This window comes from Megascapheus bottae, chromosome 6, assembly GCF_031878675.1.
Source record: "Megascapheus bottae isolate mThoBot1 chromosome 6, mThoBot2.hap1, whole genome shotgun sequence".
In the NCBI taxonomy this organism is placed as follows: Eukaryota; Metazoa; Chordata; class Mammalia; order Rodentia; family Geomyidae; genus Megascapheus; species Megascapheus bottae.
Window position 1 is genome coordinate 11,438,240 of NC_143514.1, and position 12,106 is coordinate 11,450,345.

A 12,106-nucleotide genomic window follows, 5' to 3' on the forward strand; every position below is an offset into this window, starting at 1 on the left:
TTATTTTGGGTACTGTGAAAGGTCTGAGTAGGCGTGGGGGACGGCAAAGGCTGAGACACCAGTGGGCACTCTCTATCCCCACTGGCTAATCCTTGGCATGGAGCAAACTTTCTTGCTTATTCATGTCAGGGCAACTTCTAGGAGTAAAGATACATGGGAAAGTGGCTGAACATACCTTTAAAACCCATTTTCTCCCTTGATGTGACAGTAAAAGGACTGCCACCAAATCCAGTCATTGGGTTAAAAAAGTCAATTGGCAACCCAAGGGGCTTCTCAGGTTGGATCTGTGCATTAGTGGAGATGGGTTAGACAAATCCCCGACTGAGGAGAAAAGCACCAGGAAACGCAGAATCGGTTTTTATCTCTGGGCAGGCAGGGTCAGCTGGCTGGCTGGCAGCCAGCTGTGGATCCTGCGAAGCCTGGGCATGGAGGGAGGGAGGGAGGGGAGAAGGGATTGGGGGGTGGGGGATGCAGGAAAGGGTTTGTGGCAGGGGACCCCATAACCTCGGAGAAAGACTCCCCGGTGGCTCCCCCAGGACCCAGGTCTCCCACGAGTTCCCCTAGCTCTCTGGCTGGCAACGATGCCCGCCCTGGATGGATTCCAGAGCGTCCCGCTCTCTCCCACGCAGGCAGCCGGGCGGGGGATGCGCGCCGCTGGCCCAGCGCGCACGGGAGGCGCGTTCTTCCCCACGCCAATGGGGCAGGGCTGGGTTGTGCCCGGCGCGCGTCCCGGCGGCCTTTCCGCGTCTGCGCAGTGGGCGCTGGCCGTTGGCGCGGGGAGGCTCCGGGTGAGCTGGAGCCAATAGGCGCGCGCGGGGTGCGCGGGGGCGCGGGGCCGGCGGCCGTGGCGGCGGAGGCGGGCGGAGGGCGCGCACGGCCAGGATGGAGAGCGAGCGTGGGGCGTCCGGGACGCGCTCCGCGGACCTCCCGGCGGGGGGCGCGGGCGGAGACGACCCGGGGGGCGGCGTCCCGTTCCTGGGTGGCGGCGGCGGCTCCTCCCCACTGCTGCTCACCGACGTGCTGAGCCTGGATGAGGACGAGGACGACCTGGAGGTGTTCAGTAAGGTGAGGGCGCGTCCCGGCAAAGTTCCAAGGCGACTCCAGGAGTTGCCACCATTGCATCCCAGGCCCTCTCGGGTGCGCTCGGCCTCCGCTGGGCCGAGGCTCTAGGATAGAGGCTGGGAATTACCCCTGTCCCCTCCTGTGTACTGTGGGACCCCGCCGGGGCCATTGTCCCCGCCCTCCGGGTCTGCGCCGCCGCGGGGCTCCTTCCCCTGCACTTTGACCTTTCGCTTGGCACAGCCCTGGCTTGGTGGAGTCTGAAAAGTTTTCTTTTTTCCTTCTGGGACACAGACTCCAGCCGACAGCCCTCCCCTCCCTACCCTCACCTCAAATTGGAAGGCTGGGGATATAGGGACTGCCCTCCACTCCCTGCCCCAAGCGCCCCTGCCACCTTCCTTCCAGGTATGGCCAGTCTCCAATTCCAGGAGTGCAGAGGCATTTTTTGGTTGTGTGGGTGGGATGGGAGAGTTTGGATTTCGAAGTGAATCTCCAACCCAGTGGCAGGGAGGTGCCAGGAAAGTACCCTGGACCAGGGACAGACAAAATCTACTGCCTGGCAGACCTGAGGGCTTCTCTCCTGATCAGCCATGGCCATGCAACCCATAGACTCCAGCTTTCATTCCCCCCACCCCTTCCTTTTCCTCTGAACATCTGAAGCTAGAGGCTCCCCCTTGTTTCTATCCTAGGTGGAGGGAGATTGACTTGGGGAGGTGGTGTTGGTTAGGGGTAGACTTTTGGTGCGTGTGCATTGGGTAGGAGTTGCAGTTACTTCGAGGTTTTGGAAAAAGGAAAAGAAAAGAAACCTGTTTCGTGAAGTGTTTCAGGTTGTTGCTGGTGGAACTTGAGTTCAGGTCAGAGCATTGGTATTAATGAATTACTAAGACCATAAAGTCTGGCGAAGTGAAAGTAGTAATCTATTTAACCACTGTCTGTTCTGAGAAGACTAGGAGACGTTAGTGAACGAGCACACACCTAACTCCAAACACGTACGTGCAACCCATTCCCCATCTTTCACTGTCAAACTAAGGAGTTCATTTTTGTTTTCTTTTTTCTTTTCAGCCATTTTCCAATGTATCTTTACTCCTAGAAGTTTTCCTGAAGTAAATGAGCAAGAAAGTTTGCTCCGTTCCAGAGAATAGCTAGTAGAACTGTCAGTGTATGTGTGTGAGAGAGAGACAGAGAGTAGGAGAGAGAGAGAGAGAGAGTCAGAGAGAGAGAGAGTCAGAGAGAGAGAGAGAGAGAGAGAGAGAGAGAGAGACAGACAGACAGACAGACAGAGAGAGACAGAGAGAGAGAGAGAGACAGACAGACAGTTTGGGGCCCTTTTCTATTTATTTGAATTGTAAGACAAAATCTTTCATGTGTAGTTTTAAAAGCTGGACAAGATCTTTTTACCATCCACAACTGTTTTGTGTTCAGGCCAAGAATGACCAGTTGGTTTCTATACAGTACACACACACACACACACACACACACACACACACAGGCACACATATTTTGCCCACCCCCCCTTTGTCCTTTTTTTGGTGGATCATGGAGCTTGATCTCAAAGCCTGGGTGCTATCTCTAAGCTTTTTGCTCAAAAATACTGCTTTGTGACTTCCAGCCACAGCACCACTTTCGATTTTGTTTTTCTGGTGGTTAATTGGAGATAAAGGTCTCATGGACTTTCCTGAAAAGGCTAGCTTTTAACCACGATCCTCAGATTTTAGCCTCCTGATTTGGAGCTATGATTACCGGTGTGAGCCACTGGCATCCCAGCTTTCCTCTTTTATATTACCTTGTAAGTCTATAAATACATCAATTTATGGTTATGCATTGTGAGATTACAACATGCTGGGTTGTTGCAAGTGGCAAAAAATGTGCATCACGGGCTTGGAGTTTAGTCTAGTGGTAGAGTGCTTGCCTAGCATGCACGAGGACCTGGGTTCAATTCCTTGGTACCACATACATAGAAAAAAAGCCGGAAGTGGTGCTGAGGCTCAAGTGGTAGAGCTCTAGCCTTGAGAAAGTCCAAGGACAGTGCTCAGGCCCTAAGTTCATGGCCCAGCACTGGCAAAAAAAAAAAAAAAGTGCATCACACTGAGGTGTCCTTCCTTAAACCAGTCCAGTGGACTGCTCTTAGCTTCTGTCTCAGGCCCTGTGGTCTGAGGTGGCTCTAAGTTGCTGGAGTTCTAGATATTCTAGGTGGGTAGGGACTGACCATTCACAACCAGAAGTATTTCTATGTAAGCATTCCTGATCAGTTGCCTAAGGCCATCTTGCACGAAGGAATTTCCATGGCTACTATCATGTGTTGAAATTTCTTCTCTCAAAGTAATCTTTTCCTGGTAAAGGGAGCTTTCCAAACTGTGTGGGCTTTGGGCCTACACACTGGTACTAGATGATGGCAGAAATCTTTTTTTTTCATATATTTTTCATTGTAATTAATAGAAGGGTTACATTATATTCACAAGCATTGATACCCTTTCTCGTGTCTTGGTCCCCATTTCCCTACCCCTACCCTGCTTGTCATCTTGTTTTCCCCCCTTCTCTATCTAATTTCAAATAACCAAATAAGCATATATACAGTATATCAGATAACAAGGTAAAATACTGTAACCATATGAGATAACCAAGGGATGGCAAAAGAGATGAGAGATAACATAGTACATTAAAGACAACAATCACTCATTATATGGCTTTTGTTTCTATATCCTGGAGGTCCTTTCATTTAGTGTCAAACTATATGGTTTTGCTCTATTGTAAATCTCTGCTAGGAGAGTCCAAGATTTCTACTGATTGAGCCTATGTTCCTTTGAGTCTGGCTTACCTCACTTAATATGATTTTTTCTAAGTCTTTCCATTTCCTTACAAATAGGGTGATGTTGTTCTATCTGACAGCAGCATAGAATTCCATTATGTATAAATACCACATCTTGTTGATCCACTTCTCAACTGAGGGGCATCTAGGTTGGTTTCATATCTTTGCTATTTTAAATAGTGCTGCAATGAACATCATTGTGTTAGTTCATTTAGTATGTCCTTGTTTCTGGATGATTGGGTAAATGCCAAGTACTGGAATTGCTGGGTCATAGGGGAGCTCTATGTTTAGTCTTTTGAGGAACTGCCATACTGCTTTCCACAGTATTTGAACCAGTTTGCATTCCCACCAACAGAGTAGTAGTGATCCCTCCTGGCCATATCTCCACCAGCATCTGTTGTTAATAGATTTCTTGAGCTTGGTCATGCTAACTGGAGTGAGATGGCATCTTTGAGTTGTTTTGATTTGCATTTCTTTTATGGCCAGAGATGTGGAGCATTTCTTATGTGTTTATAGGCCATTCTTATTTCTTCTTCAGAGAAGATTTAAGTCTTTAGCCCATCTTTTAATGGGATGGTTGTTTTTTGGAGATTAGTTTTGGAATGATTCAATGTTTTGAGCTGTTGATATATTTTAGATATGAGGCCTTTGTCCGTTGCATGGTTAGTGAAGATCTTCTCCCACTCTGTAGGCTTTCTAGTTAATTTGTTAGCTATGTTTTTTGCCATAGAGAAACTCACCTTTGCAGAAATCTTAAAGTAAGTGTTTCTTAAGGCAATGTGTGCAAACAGATAAAAAGTTCTGAGAACCATATCTGGCTCTCAGTGAAGAATAATTCTTCTTTTAGACCTCTTTAAAGGCATATAAAAGAGTAGAAGATATGGCTCAGTTTTAGAACATCTGAGTAACAAGAGAGAGGACCTAAATTTAATCCCTGTTTCTGAAATGAAAACAAAACAAAATAAAACAACAAAACAAAAAATAACAGATTTTCAGCACCATAAAGTGAGATGTATAATTATCAATATAACTGAAGATATTAGCCAACATACAGCTGTAATCATCTTAGCATGATTAGTCATCTTTGAATACTCATGGAATGCACATGGATGCCCTGAATTAGAGAAAGGTAAATATATACTTAAAAAATAATCAACAAAACTGGATGCTAGTACCTTGTCCATCTTATCCTATCTATTTAGGAAGCTGAGATGTGAGGATTGGGGTGCAAAAGCAAACTGGTCAGGAAAATCCATGAGATCCTTACTTTCAGTTAACAACCTAGTAGCCCAAAGTGGAGCTGTGACTAGAATACTAGGCCTCCAGTCTTGTCCACAACAGCTCAGGGACAGTGCTATATCCTAAGCTTATGACCCAGGACTGGGGTATGTGTGTGTGTGTATGTGTGTATAGACATGCACACACACACACACACACACACACACACACACATACACACAGCAAATAAATAAATGAATATGCTAGAATGTGTAGACCAATAGATTTCAATCCATGAAGGGCATAATAATCATCTCCTTTCCTTCTCCCCTTCGTCTTCTTCTTCCTTCTATTCTTCCTTTTTTTTCCCTCTTCATTTGGAAATCTCATAGATTTGCTACCTGGCTTTGAACCACAATCCTCAGATCTCAGCCTTTTACGCATGAGTGACTGGTGCCTGACACATATAGTTTGTTTATTTAATATGAGTGTGTTTCATAACAAATGATTAGAAAGGAAAACTGTGATCAACAGATTGTAACATGCTTTATAAGAATAATGGAAAACAGGGGCCAGGAGTTTGCCCTGGTGGTAGACTGTCTGCCTAGCTTGCATGAAGCCCCATGTTCAATTCTGCAATACCACATACCTAGAAAAGCCAGAAGTGGAGCCGTGGCTTTAGTGGTAGAACGCTAGCCGTGAGGAAAGCCCATTAACAGCACTCAGGCCCTGAGTGCAAGCCCCAGGACTGTCAAAAAGAAAAAAAAGAATGACAAATATGACCTTATGTGAGTCAGAAATAAATAATTGACATGTTTATTTGAGAAGAGTTTTGAAGGAGTGATAACTCATTTTTATAGAAGAGGATATTTTTGAAAGAATAATAGGTTATAGTTACTGACACACTCAGCTTTCACCTTACAGTAATGAAATACCCAGGCTGGATAACTTTGTAAAAACAAAACAAAACAAAAAAAACCCTTGAGTTTGCTCATGTTCTAGAGTTTCAGTCTAGTGCTGGCATCAGTTCAGCGCTGGTGAGGACTTCTGGTGGATGGCAACACTGTGGTGGAGGGGTGAGAGAAGATGTGTTTGCATTGCCAAACAGGAAACCAGAGAGTGGTGGGAGGGCCCAGGCCTTTTGTTCTGTAACAGCCCTCCTGCAAGAGTGAAGTCAAAGTCTCATGACAATTTCCTTACTCTCTCTCCCAATGGTCATGTGCCCTGCATTTTCAGAACCTTCCATTAGCCACTAGGTCCTTTCTCTTAAAGATTTTACTACCTCTTTAACATCAACACATGAAGGACAAAACTCCTAGAGAACAAACTCATATCCTAGCAGTGGAACTTATTGTGCTAGTCAACAATTCTGGCAAGTGCTTAGCAGATATCCAAAGCCACATACTAATTGTTCACATTTGTATACCCAGCCTTTATTTAATTTTGGTTGTATGCCTGTGTCAGCAGTATTGCCCTGGGAGGGGAAAAAAGCACCATGTGTCTAATAGTTTCAGTGAGATTTTAGTGGAGGAAAGTCCATGAAACTCTTCACCCTCCGCCCCCCAGTTGTGGGGCTTGAACTCTGGGCCTGGACTCAAGAGTCTCATGTTCTTTAGTATCCAGGCTGGCTTTGACTCACAATCCTCAGAGCTCAGCCTTCTGAGTAGCTTGGATTACAGAGCTTCCATGAGATTCTTATCTCCAGTTAACCACCAAAAAACCAGAAGGATTATAGGAAGGGTTAAGGATCCAAGAAGGATTTATTGAAGTGGTTAGAGAGATTGAGTAACAGAAAAGCCTTAGCGTTCCTAGCTCAAAAGGGGTAGAGGAGGGCAGGGGGTTGTTGGCACCCAAAGAGAACTGGAACTGGAGAAGGGCCATGGGCAGGAACTATGGTTGAAGAAGTAGCTCCTGCCAGCCATGTTGGGGGCCCAGATCAAGGTGCCAGGCTCTTCTCCACCTGTCCTTGGATCTATTTATGCTCCCCACTTGTTAAGCCACTGAGGTGCTTTGGTCAGTCTCCTGGGGTAGACAGAGGAGTGGGGGCTAAGTGTAAAAATAAACAGTGACCAGTGTAGAAACAAACAATGGGGAATTGCTTTGCAGAAACATGGCCACCCAGGTACTATCCATTCCTTATGATCCTCCATAGTACTCCATGGTCTGCCACCTGCTATTGTTAGAAGATCCTGTCCACAGGATCCTGGCTCCTCTCCTTTAATCTGGAAGGTGGGTATTGTGGCTGTTTGAAGCCATGAGTTGTGGAGGCAAGGAGAGTGTGCAGCTTCCAACAAGGGATCTTGCAAGGAAGTACAATGTTCACTTTGTCCAGAGGGACACTGCTTAAGGAATCTGTCCTATGGGGAAAGGCAACCAACAGCTTTCCAGCAGTGACCTTGCATTCAAATGGTAAGTGAATGTGGCAGCCCACAGCCCCAGCCCAAGGCTCCACATAGCCTTCAGTGCCTGGCCTGACTGGCTCTTTTTGACTTCAGTTTCTAGCATCCAGCATCCAGCCAGACAGTGAGTCTTTATGTTGGAGGCTTTCCATATATTGGAACAGAACCAAGCCATTTTTGCCATGTGTTCCTGGTATTCCAGACCCCATAAACCAGTGAGCATAAGAAAGTATAAAACGCTAAAGTTGTTTTATTCTGCTAAATTTGGGGAAGGTTTGGAATAGTAGCTATGACCACAGCTAGTAGTCTGCAGAATATCAGCCTTCCAGATCTTTTAACCAGTGAGTATCCTGAGCTTGGAAGCAGACTGGAACTTAACTGAGATTAAATGTTAACTTCTGAAGAAAATCATTGGTCATTTTAAGTAAAAAATACAACCAAGCTTAGTGGTTAGGAACAGAGATGCTAGGGTATATTGCCTCTATTTGGACTCCTGGTTCCTCTGATTATAGCTTCCTTGGGGAAGTTTTTAATGTCAGTGTCTGGGATTTGTCATTGGTCAAGTCTCGCATGAGGACCAAAACAAATATGAGATTTCAGGGACTTAGACATGTATTCCCCTAAGGCCTGTGTACACAGATTCTGCCTAGCATGAGAGAGGGAGAGAGGGAGGGAGGGAGGGAGGGAGGGAGGGAGGAAGAGAGAGAGAGAGAGAGAGAGAGAGAGAGAGAGAGAGAGAGAGAGAGAGAACAGAAGAACAAGCAGTAAAATTAAAAAGGGCTGATCTAGGGCTATTTATATTCCACCCACTGGAAATTCCACTTTTTTGCTGTCTTTATATTTTTTCTTAAGAGAAGTGAAAAAAAAGAAAGAAAAGATCAAAATCTTCAAGTTTTTTTTTTCAGAGTTAGCTTGTGAGAACAATGATGAAATTTAATAACAAAACTTCAGAATAAGCTCAAGGAGCCCTTTATGTAGGGCTATTTGTATGCAGGTATTCTGTGGTTTCCAGTCTCTGAAAGATCAATATTCACAAATGATGTATTATTGCATCTCAGGAAATACTTCATTTTCAAGGTCACATTTAGCATCAAGTATACTATTCTCTAAACTGCTCATGCCACTTCTGAAGCTCCATTTTATCCTTAGAATTTTTTTTGTGTGTGTGTGTGTGTGGGGGGGGGGGTCATGTGGCTTGAACTTGGCCTGGGCACTGTCCCTGAGGTCTTCAGCTCAAGGCTACTGCACTACCCTTGAGCCAAGCCCCACTTCCCATTTTCTACAGGTTAACTGGAGATAAGAGTCTCAGGTCCTTTTATGCTCTGGCTAGCTCTGAACCTTGATCCTCAGTTCTCAGCCTCCTGAGTAGCTAGGATTACAGGCATGTGCCACTGTGCCACTGGCTTATCCTTAGAATTTTAACTAACTAATTAAATAAAATTTTATAGTGCTAGGAATGGGGCTCAGGGCCTTGTACATATGAGGCAAGTACTCTACCACTGAGCCACACCTCTAACTTTACTTGGCATTTCCAGAGGGAGGTGAGATAGTCCTGGTCAATAGTGGTAAGAAAATGTTCCCTTCTTGATTCTATGGATTGCAGTTTGAATTGGGGCCAGAGATGCTGTCTGGGCCAAGCTGAATCCATTAGTAATGTCTTCCACAGCCATAGCAATCATTTATGCTTTGTGAAGGGGAATATGCACACAGATTTCACTGATGGTAGTTAGGGTCTGGTGATCTTGGTATGTCAAGAAAGTCTGGTGAAGGACCAAAGTGTCTTACCTTGAAAAACTTTTTAATATTTTTAACAATTATGTTTGATGAACCAGTATAAAGTAGGTAGCCTAAATGTTTGCAGATATGTGGAGCAAAACTTGGACCACTGGATCAAAAGAATGTGGAGGTGGCAAAATACACCACTAATCCCTGCATTTGGAAACTGAGACAGGAGAATCACCAAGAGCCTGAATTACATAGCAAGATGGTGTCTCAAAACAGAACCAAATACAAACTCCCTCCCAAAGCAGAACTACAGAGAAAAGTTTCAATTTAAAAGAGTTTTCTGGTGGAAATTTCCAAAATGTAACTATTTGGCCAGTGTATATACTTGTGGATTCTCTCACTCAAAGTGTTATAGGCAAACTGGGTGACCTACTGCCTAACCCAGAAGAGCGGAGGGTGTGATGGTTGACCCGTAACACCACTACTAAGAGGGTGTTACAACTTTAGCTGTGCGAGCAGTGGAAAGTCTTAATCAGCTGATTCTTGTCCCATCCACTTCCATCCCAAATGGAAACTGTATTCCGCCATTTCCCAGTTACTCATATTTCTCTTTTTCCAAGCCCATTATCTTTCCTACTTGTGCTAATTACGTTATGGTTTCTGAAGGGCTGGGATAAAATCTTTAGTGCTTCCCTTCTGCTGTTCCTATGGACTGACTGACCTCCTCACTCACTGTCCATGGCTGTCCCTGGTGCCATGGCTGTTCCTATCAATTTTTCCATTCTTTTTTTTTTTAAATAACTTACTTTGTTGTTATGATAGAGGTGATTTACAGAGGGATCACAGTTACATGAGTCGGATAGTGAGTACATCATTTCCTTTGTACAGTACCTCCTGTTCCCGTGTTCTCAGTTCATCCCTCCTGCCTCCATTCAACTCTTGTACAACTCACAAATGAACTCCACTGCTGTACTTTTTACCCTTTCCCCTCAAGTTCTGTGAGTTTGCCATTCTTTATATCTGTGATCAGTGCCTTCTTTCTGTCTTCCCTGTTACAATTAATGTAGTTGCTGCTGAGAAAGCTTGTAGTTACTGCTGAGGCTTGTCACAGACTGGGAGTCTTCATTTTTCTCATTCTCTGCCTCTGGGGTATCCCAAGCTGGTTGTATAAAGTCAATTTTTTTTTGTTTCAGGCCTCTTGGTGACCAGGCATTGGCTTTTTCCTTTACTACCCCTGTCACCAAAGCTTTACTACCTGGACTATGTCCTGTGATGAGGGGTGTTACTTAGGAGCTACTCAAGAAGTAATGAATCAAATGTTGTCTTTGATATCTTGATAGGTGATTCGAAAACTGTTTCAGAAGCACTGATTTGGGTTGCTTTGTTTGCTTCTGTCTGACTTTCTGTGTATTTTTCTGCTTCTTGTAATTATTGTTGGATCAACATCCTTCTGTTATTTACGGTAGTATGTAAACTTTGTTTTCACTAAGAATCTTCTCTGTCCTCTACAGTACTGTATAAAAACCTCCATGACTTATCTATTTCCACCTGGGTAAGCCCTTTGAAGGAAGGAGAGTAGAAACATTAAATACTCATTTACTATTAGATTACATAGTTAGAATGTGTTTATCTTAATGAATGACTTGGCCGCTATCTTTTTTGTTTAAATTTATAGATCTATTTAGTGTGGTAATTTGCCATTGCAAATTCAATAAATTCAGTTTGTATCATATTGGCCTTTTCTATCACAATACTAAATAAACAGAATTAAAACAAATTAGTTTTGATTATGGTGAGTAATGTTACTGCTGGATCACTCAGAGCTATGTTAAGCCTCAATCCTGGACAGAATCTCCTATTTATATTATATTAGAGGGAACAACACAAAGCACATGAAACAGAATTACTCAGGAACCTTCTTTTACTTGGAAAGATGAACCATGGTAAGTTATTAATACCTGACTCAGAGGCCTTGGTAATAGGCCATAGAAACCAATTCTTGTAGGAAAGGCATAATTGTAGATAGTTCAGATAGATCTATAGGCGGGAGGTACAGGCACAGAAAAAGGCAGGAAAGCCATAATAAGGGTGAGCAGGAACAACAGTGTTTTTATTGTGGTAGTTTGTGAAAGTGAATTGGGAAAATAATGAGAAGACCTTTAAAACTCTCCTGTCTAAAATGAACATATTCCATTCAGTTTTAAATATCGAGTTTTTAATCCTTGAATGGTATACTCTATATAACTTCTTTTTGGATGCTGGCAGTAGGACTTGAACTCAGGGACCTCAACTTCCTGCTTTTTCACTAAAAGCTGATCCTCTACCATTTGAGCTATACTCCTACATCGTACCTTTTGGCTGGTTATTTGGAGATAGGAATCTCAGGGACTTATCTGCAGACTGGCTTTGAACTGTCATCCTCAGATCTCAGCCTCCTGAGCAGTGAGGATTGCAGGTACAAGCCACCAGTGCCAGACTTTCTAGCACATCTTTTGAACTGACGGCCTGCTATGTTTACAAGTGGCCAGTGCTAGAAAGGCAGTTTCAGTGTTTAAAATCATTTTATTTATATGCTTATTTATTTGGATATCATAGTTTTCTAAAAATGTGTAACCACCTGATGAAGGAGTATTGAAGGTTTTCCCTACACGTGAGTAACAAATTACATGAGCAAAGGATTTTGTCTGTTTTGAACTAAGCACTTGATTAGCTGTGACAGTGTACCTATTAATTATGCTAGATAACACAATTTGACCGTCCTGCTGATATGAAAAGGTCAGTGACAATTATTATCAAGCACTGGCATAAAAATCATTAAAGCATACCAAAAACAAATTAGAGTTATTTTGAGCAGTGCTTTTCTCCCTTTTTTGTTGAGGTATAGTTTTCATGTCATAGC

General features: G+C 43.9%; 1 protein-coding gene across 1 annotated transcript in view; it reads left to right on the forward strand.

The window, feature by feature from the left end:
* Positions 1–864: 864 nt before the first annotated feature.
* Positions 865–12,106, forward strand: part of Snx7 (sorting nexin 7) — a 78,099-nt gene continuing 66,857 nt past the window's right edge. Inside the window, exon 1 of the mRNA XM_090334250.1 lies at positions 865–1,065. Within this exon, the coding sequence (XP_090190376.1) occupies positions 883–1,065 (183 nt within the window). The 5' untranslated portion in view covers positions 865–882. The remainder of the gene's footprint in view (positions 1,066–12,106) is intronic.